The sequence below is a fragment of the Sorex fumeus genome, unplaced genomic scaffold (genome assembly GCF_029834395.1).
Source record: "Sorex fumeus unplaced genomic scaffold, SorFum_2.1 ptg000037l, whole genome shotgun sequence".
NCBI lineage: Eukaryota > Metazoa > Chordata > Mammalia > Eulipotyphla > Soricidae > Sorex > Sorex fumeus.
Window position 1 is genome coordinate 28,624,955 of NW_026606094.1, and position 15,999 is coordinate 28,640,953.

The 15,999-nt window shown below is 39.0% G+C and overlaps 2 protein-coding genes across 2 annotated transcripts in view; one reads left to right on the plus strand and one right to left on the minus strand.

Moving 5' to 3' along the window:
* The window catches only part of LRRC17 (leucine rich repeat containing 17), a 40,281-nt gene extending 26,409 nt beyond the window's left edge, over positions 1-13,872 (minus strand). The window contains exon 1 of the mRNA XM_056118586.1: positions 13,802-13,872. The gene's annotated coding sequence lies outside the window, so the exon portion shown is untranslated. The remainder of the gene's footprint in view (positions 1-13,801) is intronic.
* FBXL13 (F-box and leucine rich repeat protein 13) overlaps positions 1-15,999 on the plus strand; it is a 219,903-nt gene that overhangs the window by 98,611 nt on the left and 105,293 nt on the right. The window contains exons 10-12 of the mRNA XM_056118511.1: positions 1,775-1,827; positions 7,574-7,674; positions 13,732-13,861. Of these exons, the coding sequence (XP_055974486.1) occupies positions 1,775-1,827; positions 7,574-7,674; positions 13,732-13,861 (284 nt within the window). The remainder of the gene's footprint in view (positions 1-1,774; positions 1,828-7,573; positions 7,675-13,731; positions 13,862-15,999) is intronic.

Genomic DNA, 15,999 nt, shown 5'->3' on the forward strand with positions numbered 1-15,999 from the left:
TATAAACTCCATAAGTGCAGGTATTTAAGTTTTTCTTTTTTTGTCGAACCTATTAGGACTCAGGGGCCACAACTGGCAGTGCTTGGGAGACCATATGTCGTGGCAGGATTTCCACCATTGTCTCTGCTGGAGTCACACATAAGGCAAATGCCTGACTCTAACAGGACAGGGATTTTTATTTATTCTGTTCCCTGATGTATTTCCAGCACCTGAGTGACTCTGGCACATGGCAGACTTTTGACTACTCTTTGTTGAATGCACAGATTACTTTCAAGTGACTCTACCATAAAAACATTTCCCTCATAAACATAGTCAAGATGTTGTCTTTGGAGTTCCCTTTTTCCACAAGCCCTTACTATTGATCACATCAAAGATCTACAGATTTTTAAGAGTTTTATTTTTTAATTCTGGAAATGGTTTTGATTTGCCTTTATTACTTGGGACATCGTTCACTCTTGGTAGAGGAAAGAAATGTTCAAAATGGATTTGTAATTAATAACATTTCTGTTTTTATTTGCGTGGGTCTATGTGCTTATGAGCAGCAGATGTTTTCTCTTTATTGTAGTGGTGAAACTGTCCGGGTATCCCTGGCCTGCAGTGCACCTGCTTGATGGGGTCCCCTCCTCCCTTTCTTGCCTCAAGCATTTCTTCCATTGTGTCTCAGGCCCTAGCTGCTTCTCCTCTATCTCCGATGTCTAATTTGACTGACTACACCCAGAGTACCGATTGCATAACAGCCTGTCCTCTGAGTATCTCTGTACATAAGTACTCTTCCCTGAGAGCTCATACACTGATCCGTGGTCTCGGGTCCCAAGGCTAATTGAGCACTTGGTGTTTTTACCCACTACTTCTTTATTCACAGTTCATTATAAATCAGGTCTGTAAACCAGTTCTGCCATAAAAGCACATATTTTGTTTATGATGCATGCTAAATTGTGATCTGCATGCTGAATTATGGTGGGTGTGAGAGAAGTTTGCAGATGTCTGCAACTTATTTTCAAATGTATAAAAAATAAGATGCATTGAGGGATAGATGGATGTATGTAGAGGTGAATATTTAATTTGGAAAGGCAGTCAGCATGTGATATTTGCCAAAAAATGCGCAGTACAGTGACATAAAAATAAGTCTTTAATGCAAATTGTGCAATCTAGGTGGTGAGTATTTAATAATAGTTAATTTTATAATTCTTTCTACGTTTATGTTTGAATATTTAATTTAAAACATGCAAAGGGTCAGAGAGATAGAACAGGATATGAGATGTTTGCCTTGCATATGACTGGTCCTGGTTAGATCACTGGGACCGTATATAGTTTTCCAACTCTGCCAGGAGTCTCTCTAATCACAGAGCCAGGAATCACTCCTGAGCACTGACATGTGTGGGCCAAACATCCTACCAAATAAAAAATGTTCAAAGGAAATAAAAGTCACAAAAATCACCATATGTTCCCCTTCCCCAAAGAAACAGACTAGTTTTTTTTCCAAAGACTTAAAGACTAAGGGCTCTACTTTTAAATTGTTTTTCTCAAAGTAATATTTTCTCTTTTTCCCCTTCTTTCTGTAATCCTCAAATAATAATAAACATGCATATATTTTAATTTTGAAGCCAAAAGAAACCGCTTTTCTGGGAAAAGAAACCATATACTTAGAATAAATTACTTGCCAAGAGTTTTATTTGTTTTCTAATGAATACATTACATTGAATTTAGGATGGAAAACTTGAAGTTTAAACATTTATAATTTGTTGTTTAGTGATGTGTAACCTGTTTGATTTAGGCTTCTGTAAAAATTTGCAAGAGCTGAATGTGTCTGACTGTCCAGAACTCACAGTGAGTATAAGAAGCTGCTTTTAGTGTAGTTTTTATATAGATTCAGACTTTCTACAGTGGAGTACTAATACACATTGGGGTTTTGCCAAACTTCATGGCTGTGCGTTCATTTAGGATTAAAGGTAGAAAAAGCAAACTATGCTAAACATTGGCATGAAATGTTATCCCATTTATATAATGCCATTATTCATCTTGTGGATGTATACCCAAGGCTGGAGCCTCTGGAAAGTGGAAACTATTCAACAATTATACAAAAATGTGCTGTTTATATTTAAGACCATGTGTGTATGAGAGAAAAAAATTGGGCTCCAACAGAGACAATAAGTCCATTTTAGTGGCCTTTATATTTATCCACTATCCTACCAGGGAAGGTGGAAACGAACATGTAACCCTAGCCATGCACTTCCTGTTTCCTGTCTGTCTCACACACTGTGGGCACACGCCACTATCTGAAGGCAGATCTTCACTAGCATTTTCCACCATCCACTCATGTATTCATCATGTACACTAGTGAATGAAGTCAAAGTTCTTCAGCATTACTGTGCCTTGGAGGTCTTCTCTGCTCTTGCCTCTTCCTCCCTTTCCACTATCATCTTGCCTTGATTCCTGCATGCACATTAAGTTGTGGCAGCCATAACCTCCTAGGCCCAGAATGCCATTTCTCTTTATCCTCTTTTGGCAGGTTGACTTAGGCCCTACTCTGCATCACCCCTCCCACAACATCACCGCTGACTCCCAGGACTGGGTTCTTAGTAGTAAGTAGTTCCAGCTACTCTGGGATTCTGCCTCCTCCACTAGCCTACAGAGTGTGGCCCTGGAGATGTGTCTCCTCTTTTGTGGTAACCATAGCACATAGCCAGACCTTGGCATGGTGCAGTCTTTATGTTTATAAAATGAATAAAACTCAGTGTATCTATTAGGTAACAATAGATAACCTACTCAGGTCTGCAGCTTGAGATTCAGTCTTAGATGGTCTTCTCTGGATAAGTCATAATTAACATTACAAAACTGAATAAGATCAAGCTAGAGAGATGGAATATAAATTTTGGGATAGTGCTATATTTTTGGGAACTCTTAAAGGAGAAGAAAGAGGAAAGGATCTTGAGAAAGAAAGGTCAGAGTATCAGATTGAAAATGCTGAGGTATCACAAAGATGGGGGGAAGGGAGAGAAGGAAGGAGGAAGGGGGAGAAAGAGTGAGAGAGAGAGAAGAGAGAGAGAAAGGAGAGAGAGGAGAGAGGGCGAGAGAAAGGAGAGGAGAGGAGAGGAGAGGAGATGAGAGGAGAGAGAGAGAGAGAGAGAGAGAGAGAGAGAGAGAGAGAGAGAGAGAGCAGTTTCAGGAAGAAGTAACAAAAGTGGGCAGCTTAAGGACTAAGCACACCTTCCTGATTTGAGAATCAGAAGGTGACTGGTGACTTTTCTTAAAACAGTTTCACTGAGCTACTGAGATGGAGCAAAAGCACAGTGGGTAGAGCGTTTGCCTTGCACGAGGTTGACCCAGGTTTGATTCCTCTCTCCTTCTCGGAGAGCCCGGCAAGCTACCGAGAGTATCTCGCCCATAAGGCAGAGCCTGGCAAGATTCCCATGATGTATTCGATATGCCAAACATAGTAACAACAAGTCTCACAATGGAGACGTTGCTGGTGCCTGCTCAAGCAAATCAATGAACAACAGGACAGTGCTACAGTGCTACTGAGATGGAAAAATGGAATCGCAGTGAGTTGTGATGTGGACAAAAGATGAGAAGATGAGGCATTAGGTATAAGCTGAATTTCCCAGGAAAGTGACTAACAGGGTGACAGAAGGCAGGGGGAAATCTGTCTTTGGCTAGTGGAGATTGGTAGACACTCACTGGGAGTCACAAGGGAGCGGGTCCTCAAGGAGGAGAGAGCAGGACTAGACTGAGGAGGCCAATAGCATCAGTTCTCTCAGGAGACAGCACTCCAGAGCAGCCACGCTACTGGTGAAGGAGGCAGCCTCAGTTTTCTCCGGCCAGTGAGAGAGGAAGCCACAGTGTTCTTTTGCCAGATGCTTCATCTCGCTCCCATCCACCTAATATATACTTCATCCGAAGGGTCCTGTCTTAACATTTCAGAAGTTCCATAAAATCCTGCCCTGGAGCTTAGGCTTACAGGAAGCCCACAATGCCTGAGGCAAATGGCTAGAAAGGCAAACCAGTAATTTCCTTACATTCTCTGGTTTTGTCAATTGATAAGAAAAGTAAAGATCCTGATTTCCTTCTGAAAGGGTCTACAGAAAGAGCATTTACCTGTACCTGCCTTGCATCCTCTGTAACATTTGTCAGTTGATCAGAAATTCAATTAAGCTAAGAGTCTTTAAAAGGGGTTACACAAAACTCCCTTTTAACATAGTGCTATACTAAATTCCTTGGGGGAGTTCCTTTTCTTTTCTCTTCTACTTTTCAATAAGCTTTTCTAATTCCCAACTCTGAGTCTGAGCATCTTTATTATTCAGTATTTTCATACTTGAAAATATTGAAGAATCTGGGAATCAAGCACGAACACAGAAACCCGCCACCACTGCTTCTGTCTCATCAGCATCACTGGCCCCATGGAAAGGTTGCTTCCATGGACTCTTCCAGGTTTCTCCCATCCTCCTCATTATGGCCCTCACAGTTTTGCTCTGGTTTTCCTACTTACAGTATTCAAGATACACTTGTCCAGAGATAGGTATATGTGGAATTTATTTGTTGTAAAATATGAGTGTTCCAGGGAATGTAAGATGGTTCAGGATTTACTTCCTATCCTCAGGGAATTCCAGTTCTGTTCACCAGTAAAAGAGCATCTTCTGGCTTTCTAATAGGAAAATCAAAACAATATCATCTGCATTGAGTTTGTGAACATAAAAAACTCCAGTTTTAGAATCTGGTAATATATAAGATTAATAATTTTATCCAATGACATTTTGCTATTTTTTATCCTATTTTGAGACAGTCCAGAAGGCAGGATTTATATAAGGAATTGAGTAGCTATCATTAAAAAACCTTTGACTTCTGAGAACACTGCCTTATAAGTATATCACCATCAGAAAGAGTAGAGAATACTGGGCAAATTCACAAGTCATCCTGCAATGGAGATACTCAATTTTTTTTTTTTGTTTCTATGTTTAAACATTGGAAATTTAAACTTAAGTTTCTTGAAATTCTGAGGATAGGATTTGCCTGAATTTATTTGCATGTTCAAGCTCCTCTAGCCAGGAAAAATGCAGAGAAAATTTTGCCTCTTGAACTCAAAGGGAAAATCAAATTCTGTTGGCCCCCATATTTCCATTATCTCTGATGACCTCTCTAAGGATGTATAAACCAGATTTCCATCCCCTGTTTGCCCCAGCCATCTCTGTTGAATTTTTGCCAGTCTTCTAATCACTTTGGTGCACAATCACTCTGATATTTGATTGTCACCAAGAGCATTGTTTTGTTTTATAAATTACTATGCAGTGTTGCGATGTTATCTCCATTCCTGCCAGGAAGGGCATGTGGTGTACTTTTTATCTATCCACATACACACAATCCTCCACTTTGGTGATGGTTGTGGGGAGGCATCTATAGAAAATATATTGGTAACTTGAATGAAGTGACAGGAGTACAAGGCTTACTGAAAATCCTGCACTTGTATTTAGGAGGCATTGGTACCTAGAAACTTTTCTAAAGCAGAATACAGTCATAGAACTTGCAAAAGAAACTCATATTCTCTTTGGGGTATAGTTTGCTGCCCTCATAAATGAATGAATTTCTTCTTATCCCATTGATAAGAGGCTGTGAACTTCAGGAGTTCTGAGCCTGGGAAATAGGTAGAAATAAACACATCACTCTGCTGAAAACAAACCTTCTCCTTTTTAAGTAATGTAGTGGGGTGTGAAAGATTGAACCCCAAATCACATTTTCCAAAGCCAAATAATAATTTATACCTTCCTAAGTGTTTCTATTCTTTTTAAAGATTAATGTTCTATAAATACTTAAAACTAGATGACTTCTTTTTTATTCCTGAGGAAACTCATCACTACCATTAAATGAATCCCTTGTAAATGGTTTTCCATGCAAGAAGAGCTCCATTGCAATAATTTTGTCTTGTAAATGTCAATATAGGACTTATGCTTGAAATTACGGTTTTTCTATCTTGCTTATGTCACAGCCACACCATTCTCTTGTATCTTTGTTCTAACTTTCTAGAGGCAAATAGTTTGTACTTTTGAGATTCTTCACCCTAATACCAATACTGAATTTCAGCTCCAATATGTTTGCAGGTTATATTTTACTGCAGGCAATCACAATCACAAACCTACCATATATTAGGTGAAATATTCTAAACTACTCTAAGATGTTCAGCAATCAAAGCACAGAAATGTATACATTTTTTCCCTCTCTCCCTGTAAATATGAACTCACTTTGAATGAAGCCCAGTTGAAAACCATTTACCATTCCTGCCTTTCTGGATGATTTTAAGTTGAAAATGGGTCAGTTTTAAGTCATTGTTATGTATCAGAAGAGTCAGGATGTGTTTGAGACTTGAGTTCAAATATCCTGTCATAAAATTGAACTTTTTTTTTTATGACATCTTATTGTCTCATTACTACTTTGGACAAACTTGCAGGCTATCGAATGTAGCCTGCCCACAGGGCAGAGTCTGGCAAACTCCCCGTGGCGTACCAAATATGCCAGATACCAGTAACAATGATGGGTCTCATTCTCCTAAATAGCCTTGAATATAATCTCAGGGCTAGGATGAAAGAGACGTTACTGGGGCCTGCTCGAGGCAATCGACGAATAACAGGATGATGAAATGAAAAATTGAACTTGCGAGTGTTCAAATTTCAAAGAAGTGTAATTGTGACAGAATGGGACTTTATATCCAAAGAAAGGGAAAAGGGGAAGTAATAGAGCTTCAAGTAAAACTGCTGCCTTCTATTTAATTTTATTTTCACTAATATAAAAATGCATGTAGATATCAAGGGATTTTTTTTTGGTTGGTTATTGGTTGGTTGGTTTGCTTTGGGGCTACACTCAGTGATGCTCAGAGTTTACTTCTGGCTCTGCACTCAGGAATTATTCCTGGCAGTAGTTGGGAAGCATGTAGAATGCTGGAGATTGAATGATCAGGTGCATGAAAGACAAATGCCCTACAACCTGTGCTATCTCTCTAGCCCCAGAAGTTTTACATATGTGTGCGATTGTATGTATGTATGTATGTATGTGTGTGTGTGTGTGTGTGTGCGTGTGTTTACTCAAAGCATAAAGCGAGAAAACACTATCACTGATTAACAGGTTAACATGTAAATTTAAAAGGTAATATACATATTAAACATGGGTACCACTAGGAATGTCTTAAATATCTTATTCATAATTTCCCTTCAAGAATACCTTGACATTTTTCCTTTATTTAATTATTAAAAAGATCTTTCTACTTGTCACTTGACCCAATACCTTCCATCTCAACCTAGAAGCATCATTTTCCTAGGTTCTACTACATTAGCACTGAAGAAATAACATTCAAATACTGTGATATTCTCACTTTTTGGAATATTCCTTGAGTGTAAAAATGTAATGTTTTTACAGAGAAACACAATTCATAAAACAAAGACATAAAACAGATTTTCCACTTGTTTTGTAAGGCTTTTTTTTTTAAAGCAGGGAGATAAATAACACACAATTGCGTGTTGTTATAGAGATAATGGGGAAATTGCTCAGCCTATTTAAGTTTGATAAGATTTTTCCTTATGATTTTATGCAGGATGAAGCAATGAGATACATATCTGAGAATTGTCCTGGCATTCTTTATCTCAACCTGTCTAATACTGATATCACCAACAGGACAATGAGACTCCTGCCAAGGTAAAGCTTATGAGATATGTATCATGCTGAAAATAGTGATGCTTCTCTAGAGACACTCTGGTTTGTTCTAGTCTCTTCAAAAGCACCGCTTCTTTCACTAATATTCCACCTTTTTGACACTTCTATAACTGAGAACTGAGCTGATGCTTTCAAGTTTTACACTCAGACCTCTCTCTTGGTACATCCAGGTTGAATAATTGGTCTTTCTACCTTTGCAGTCATTTTGATGTCACTTTGTAGCAATATGCCCAGTAGGTTGATTTAGGCTTAACCTGTCTCTTTCTGGCTCACCTTTCTGGACTTGGGAACTCAGCCTTGATGTCTAACTAGTATTGATAACTCCTCCACATCTGAACTGAACACCAATGCCCTACCTTCCTGGTCTATGAACATTATCATCCCAGATTTCCTGTTACTATGCTCGGGTGGTCTGTTGGGACCACATCACTTCCAGAGAATCTGATACTGGCTCACTCTTTATCTGTAAACTTTTGATAACCCTGAACACACAACTATTAATTCTCCTTAGCCAGCACTTTCTAAGGGGAGAAGTGATAAAAGAACACAAGGGATCACCAAGACTGTATGAAATTTATAATAAAGAGCATTGTGAGACCAGGGAGAGAACTCCTAGGAGTTGAAAACATGTTGTGGATACATTAGACCCTAAGTTCAATCACCAGCATCTCTTGACCCACATTCGCCACCAAAATATTATAGAGTGTAGCCCTAATGCCACTCAGCATTGCTAGGAAGCCCCTTCTCCTACAAAAGAGTATTGTGTGTTTTAGGACTGTTTTTAAATTGTGTCCTATATATGTTTGATGTCTGTAAAATTTGGAAAATATACACATTTGTAGTTAATATACATATATTCATATACATTTTTTGTTTGCTTGCTTATTTGTGTTTGGGCCATTCTGGTGCCCAGGGCTTATTCTTTTCTCTGCGCTCAGGATCATTTGAGTGATCATCTTGATAGTGCTCAGGGGATCACACGGGGTATTATGGATTGACCTCTGGTCAGCCACACACAAGGGGGACTTTCTTAGTTTCTGTAAGTTGAAAATGAGGGCTTCCCTCATCTCATACCCATTATTCCAGGACACTTTTTTTCACTTCTTAATATTTTCTGATTAACCCCTTTGCCCTTTATTCCTATACCCACCACTTCTGTGGCACTCATAGCACCTCATTTGACCCACGATCCTGAGGGTACAGCCTCTAATCTCTCTCCCTTCAGTCTTCTCAACCTTACTCTGGAAGAAAAATTTGCATTACCAAGTTTATGACATGCTTTATAGCCCCTTGACATTATCTGATCAAACTTGTCTGCCCAGGTTTCCTGACACTGGTCCTCTGACTATTATATTCTTTTCTTTCCCTGTAGCTGAAATGTTTTTCTCTTTCTACTAATCCATAACCTTTGCACATCTACAGTCTTCAAGAAGTGCACAGTGATTTCTCCTTTTACTGAATTTTAATAGCAACATTTGCTTCTAGGTATTGATCAACTAGCTTTGGGACATATTCTGGAGTGGTTGTGCTTTTACCATTTCATTTAATTTGGGAGGTTTGGCCAGTCTTGGCTCACTTAGCTGTGCTTAAGGTTTACTCCTGATTCGGTGCCCAGGGCTCACTCCTGATGGTATCGGTCAGCCACACATTAAACCCAGGTCAACACACTCTACCAAAGTAACTTGGAGTGCTTATATATTTGCTCTGAGTATTTATGACCTTCGCTCCTTAATGTAACCTTACACAGAGTCATGCTATTTAATTATTATTATTGGTGCTGCTCAGGGATGCTACTCTCAGCTTTGTGCTCAGGAGACCATATGGTGCCAGAGACTGAACTGGGGTCAACTGCATGCAGCGCAAGTGCCTTAACCCTTTGCTTTCTCTCCAGCTCCACTAATTATTTTTTAAAACACATCAATTGGCCCTTCAACTGACTTTAGAAATTCTGAGTGGCAGGCTCTCTCATGTTTTAGATTCTCATTTGTGGCCTTTAGCGATGGGAGACAAGTAAGTTGTTGCCTTGACTGACATCCTTGAGGCAGACTATGGGAATAGGAAGCTATACCAGTACATTTGCATTTTCTGTAGGAATTCTGTTATATTAAACTGCCTCTCTGAAACAGTTTAAGAGTCCACGTGTAAATTGTCTTTTTTTTTTTTTTTTTGCTTTTTGGGTCACACCCAGCGATGCTCAGGGGTTACTCCTGGCTCTACACTCAGGAATTACTCCTGTCGGTGCTAGGGGAACCATATGGGATGCTGGGAATCGAACCTGGGTCCGCCGCGTGCAAGGCAAATGCCCTACCCGCTGTGCTATCACTCCAGCCCCATAAATTGTGTTTTTATTGACTGGGACTTGTCTTGGTGATTTTTTAGATAAAATTTTACTTAACTATGTAATTGTACATTCCTTCCAGAGGTTTCCTCAAGGTATGGAGATTTAACACAGGATTCCTTTTTTTAAAATGGAATAAAGCCAAGAGAAAGAAAAAATAATAATCTCAGTTTCTAGAAGACATCTAAGCCCTTAAAGTAGCAGTAGAAAAACAAATAAAATCATAAAGAAATTCTCCATTAAAATTATGAAATAGTGAAAGACAAGCACAAGCTGCAAGCATCACCTCAGACTAGGATTAAAATTGTCAAATTATCTCTGCACTAGGAGAATAATGAATCAGATGCTACTTGTGTAAAGAATTCTTTTTGTTTGGTTGGTTGGTTTGGGGGCCATATCCAGCAGTGTTCAGAGTTTACTCCTGGCTCTGAGCTTAGGGATCAATCCTGGAACGACTCGGGGGCCATCTGTGATGCTAGGGATTGAATCCAGGTCGACCGTGTTCAAGGCAAATGCCTTACCCTTTGTTGTATCTCTCCAGATCAAATGTTTCTTTGCCACCATTTAGAATAATAAGCAATACTGCATGAAAGTACCATGTACCATGTGGTACTAGGGATCTAATCCCAGGTTATTACATTCAAAGTATGTGCACTAGCACTTTGCATTTGTTGACTGATGACATTGACTAAAAGAAATTGAACAGTAGGTTTGCACCACGCTTGAATAGAGCTGAATACACATGATCTTACAAGTTAAGAGTTTATTTAGTGTAGTTAAGAACATTAGGCGATTCATTAAACTTCAAAATGAGTTAAGAATATCGTGCAAATGGTTGGGAAACACTTAAGAGGAATACAGAGTACATCAGAGGCTAACTGTCTTATGGAGTTGAAGCATTGAAATGGCGTTGACATTACTATCAAAATAAGGGTATATTGCAGTCTTTTAGAATCAGTTGTATGTACTCACTTGTTAGGAGGATTCATTAAATGAATGAAAACAGTACAAATTTTATAAAAATAATTAACATTATTAATATATTTTTATAACTTCTACCCTATCCTTACTGATATACTCATCAAAATTACCCTTCCCAAGGCAGGTAAAGAATTCAGGTTTTTTTCATGATTGCCACTCAGTGCTTCTTTTGCAAACCACAACACCCAAAAGGAGAGAGAGAAAACAAAGGGGAATGCCCTGCCACAGAGGCAGGATGGGATGGGGGGGGAGGGATACTGGGATCCATGGTGGTGGGAAATGGGCACTGGTGGAGGGATGGGTATTTGATCATTGTATAATTGAAACCCAAGCACAAAAATTTGTAAGTCTACAACTGTACCTCATGGTGTCTCACTAATAAAAATTAAAAAATTTTTAAAAAAAGAATTCAGGTTTTTTCTTTTTAGGGGTGCCACATCCAGCAGTGCTCAGGGCTTATTACTGACTCTGCACTTAGAGATCACTCCTGGTGGGCACCATATGTGGTGCCAGGGTTCAAGTCAGCTACATGAAGGGCAAGTGTCCTATGTGCTATTCTATCGCTTAGGGCCATAACCCACTTTTATTTTTTTTAATCACTTTCAATATCTTACTATTATATATGTAATTAAATATTCAATATCTTACTATTATATATAATTAAATATATAATATACCTAATTAAATATATGATGTATAATTAAATAGATATAATTTTATATATATAATATATATAAAACATGGTATTTAATTCAGTAGCACTGTCCTCCATTGTTCACCAATTTGCTCGAGCAGGCCTAGTAATGTCTCCATTGTGAGACTTGTTACTGTGTTTGGCATATCGAATACTTCACGGGAAGCTTGCCAGGCTTTGCCGTGCAGGCGAGATACTCTCGGTAGCTTGCCGAACTCTCTGAGAGGGGCAGAGGAATAGAACCTGGGTCTATAATTAAATATATTACATTATTATATCTTTCACAATTGAGGAAAGAGCAGAAATTCATATTACACATGAGAAAACTGAGGTTCAGAAAAGCTAGAAACTCCATAGTTGACTGAAAAGAAGAAAAGGTATCATGATCTCCCTTAATACAGAAACATGTTTTTCAGCAGCAGGTGAGGGTTGTAATCAAATTTGATCCAGTTCCAAAACTCATATATTTTCCACTTCCTGCCTCACAACTTTTTTACCCAAATCAGAGAGTTGAAGGGGACAGGAGAATGACAGCCTCCAGTGCAGTGCAACCCAAAACCCCATGAAAATTGAATCACAGGCACACACCCCAGGGAGAGGAATATCAAGTATTTCCCGAACTTTGACAGAGTTCTTACTTAACTCAAGGGCCCCAAGAGGCAAATAGTCTTAGTGCTTCTTTCTCCTTCATGGCCCTGCCCTCTTCTTCCCTTGGGGGACCCCGGAGGCTGCCTTCTCTGCTCTGACAGTCTCACTGACTGAGGGTACTACTGGAGAGTGTGTATTTTGCATCAAATTCCTTACTAGAGAATGGGAATCACACTCTATAGAAAAGTTATGTTTTTCAAATTTCAGGCATAAATCTGATTCTTGATCAAAGCTTGCATATTGTATTTCCCCTTTATAAATTTAAATTTTCTTTGTCATTTGTGGACTTTTGAGAGACAGAGAGTCCTGTCCTTACTAGTCTTTTTTTTTTCCTTTTAGCTTTTAAAATTTGCTATTCAAATGTTGCTAACTACAATTCAAGAGCGGGCCGTAGTGGGAGTTCTTGCACTTTTGAAAATGCCCAGCTCAGAACAACTTGACTCAGGCAGCTGTGTGCATAGTCCTCAACTTGGAGAATGGGGTTGGGGGTAGGGTAGGGGCTGTTATTACAGGCTTAACCAGAGCACCCTTTCTTTCCCCCTGGAAGCTCTCATTTTGGTGTTGTGGAAATGCTATATTTAATATGGCGTAGCGCCAGAGAGATGGATAGCTTTTATTCTCTGTTGTTATTATTCCTCTCGTGTGTTGCCCACCTATTTGAAGATAGTTCTGAATCCATTTTTAGTTTAGCAATTAGGGTGTGTGTGTGTGTGTGTGTGTGTGTGTGTGTGTGTGTGTGTGTTTTGTGTAATAATAAAACATTGACTTACAAAATCATACACACATCTAATTTTTCAAACCATTTACTATAGTGACCATTTTAAGAGGCTTTGTTTTACTTTATTTCTTTTCTATCTTACCTCCTGAGTCTCAGGTTGCAGTAGTTGCTCTTTAAATGTTGCCCAAAGTTTTGTTCTGAGAGAGATTTTGTACATTATTTGGGGCTTTGAGATAAAAACCTACATGCTCGCGTAGACACACACACACACACACACACACACACACACACACACACACACACACACTACTGCCCGCTCTGTGACTTTGGTTTGAAAGATAAATTAACTTCCAAACAACATGAATACACAAATCTCTCCTGCTCCAAAGCTTTACCCCAATCAACTTTCTTAAAACTAGAGGCACCGTTTTTTGTTCTTTTCATTTTTGAAATGAAACTATGCATTTTCTGATACATTAGTGCAATCGCCTTTATTTAGCAGGAAGAGAGTTAACCATAAAGTTCAAGTGTTGAACATCTGGAAGGTGAAAAGATTAAGTTACAGCCTCACTTCTCTTTGTCACAGTGGCTTAAAAAGATGTGAGACAGCAGCTAAAGCCCAATGACTTTCTTTCCTCTTTTCTCTCCCTGTCTTTTCAGGCACTTCCACAATTTACAGAATCTTAGTTTGGCTTATTGCAGAAAGTTCACGGACAAAGGCTTACGGTACCTGAGTTTAGGGAACGGATGCCACAAGCTCATTTATCTGGACCTTTCCGGCTGCACCCAGGTTTGTCTCAGTCTTCTCTTTGCTGCAGCAGACGAGGAAGTCCTCGGGAGAACCGGCTCCTTCCAGCCCTCATGTTATACTAACGCTGGGAAAAGACCGCAGCACACTTTTCAGAGGTTTTAAGTTACATGACCACAGCTGCTTAAAATTTCCCCAGGATCGCTACTATAGGCTCTTGGCTTTCTTCCACTGGAGTGTCACATCCACCAACAGGCAGAGTTCATTGGATGATGAAACAGACCACTCTGTGCAGATACTCTGAGCACAATTATAATACCAGATTCCAACTCTTGAAAACTTTAGTATTGCTACCAAGATTCAAACAAAGAAAAACCTTTTAGGGTCAGAGTTTACAGTTTTCACCATTAAATAACCCCCCAAAACCCCAAACTAAAAAACCTTAAATTTGTTCTCAGTATGGGTTTTCAGAGAAAATATTATTGTATCAGATGCTGCAAATGAGAAACGTGAGAGAAAATACAACAAAGATTGCAGTGGGGGAAGGGGGAAGTATCTTTGGCTAAATAACATGAATATTTGAGATCTACATGGGGGAAATATTTAAGTTTGAGCAGACAAAATTAAGAAAAATTGGGCAGAAAAGAGAGGAGTTGTTGAGGGTGGGGACATAGCACTCTGGAAATAGTTACTGCCTAGTTGACAGTTTGTTCAGCTCTATTTTTGTAGCTTGAAGGATTCTCTTATCCTCTTTCTTCTATGCTCCATGTATTTTATTGTTATAAGTGCTCACCATGCTGTGAGAATAATATAAGCATGCTCATCCAGCTAGGAAAGTAATATAAAAGCACAGATGAAAACTGTCTTAAATATTGGTAGTTAACCATTTATTGAGTTGTTTTTCTACTTCAGGCACAGCATAGTTTTTACACAGATCATATTCACTCCTTGCACAAGTATGCATTTTTGTGCAGTCTCATGTTCATTTATTGTGCAAAAATAGCAATGAAAAGACCGAGTAATGAAAAGACCAGGACTGGAATTATTCGAAGCCCCTGTTGGTAGCCACCCACAGGTAGTTTTTCTGTGGAAGAAATAAAGAGACAACACAGGTTTGTTGCTCCCACTTCTTGAGTGAAAACAATTCTCACTTAGCCTGCTTCACTGGTAACTGTGACCTTCAGGCTCAGTAGCAGGCAGTGCAGAGGATTAGGGGAAAGGAGAGGGAAGACTCTAAGCTAGAGCCGAGACATCTAGGGTTGGCATTTGTTTATGGTTTGCTGATGTGTGAATATCAATATTTACTGTCTCTATGTTTCAGATAGCCTTACTATTTCCTTCAAGTTTTGACAGACTTTTTCCTGACCTCTCTTTGCTTAGACAATCTGTGTTAGAAAATTTGCAATTGTGCATTTTTATCCTACTCCCTTTGGGATGTAAATCTCTTTTTAAAAGTTTCTTGCCAGTTTTATGACCCAGGAATGTTTTCCTCCAGGAACTGAGTGTCATCCTTTGAAATATAATTCTTAAGGGAAATAGTCTTAATATCTTCCAATCTCTGTGGGAAGATAGGAGCCTCACTTCATCTTGGGTGTCTCTTAGAAGACGCAGATGACTTCATCTCAAAAAAAAAGTGTTTGCAGATTCAAGGACACCTCCATGTGCAGACACATCCCAGGGTCAGTCTTTTCCCTAAAGGGCTTTTAGCTCTTCACAGTGCTCAAAAATCCCCTTCACAGTGCAACTGATTGTTCTTAATTTCCTCAAGATAATTATTGTAACAGCAATGCACAACACACACACACACACACACACACACACACACAATGTCATGATAAGTGTTCTCAGAACCATAAAGTAGAAGTCAGATCTTTCAAACTGATGAAACTTTTACTAGATATGCATGCAAAATACAGATTTATCTTGAAAGTTTGAGTCAGCACTTAAAATTTAGAAATTTTTACATACACACACACAAACAAAAGTAAATTTATAGTTTCTCTTAACAAAGTGGAAGAACTAGCAAAAATTGGCAATAATGGAACAGCCTCACTCCCATGAAATGAAGTGTGTGCTCAGTATTCTCATATTACTGACCTCTCCTCCACTCAGAAATATCTTCATATGTACTGCACCCTACATTGGCACCCCATAATAATAGATAATGTTGCCTGCTGGCA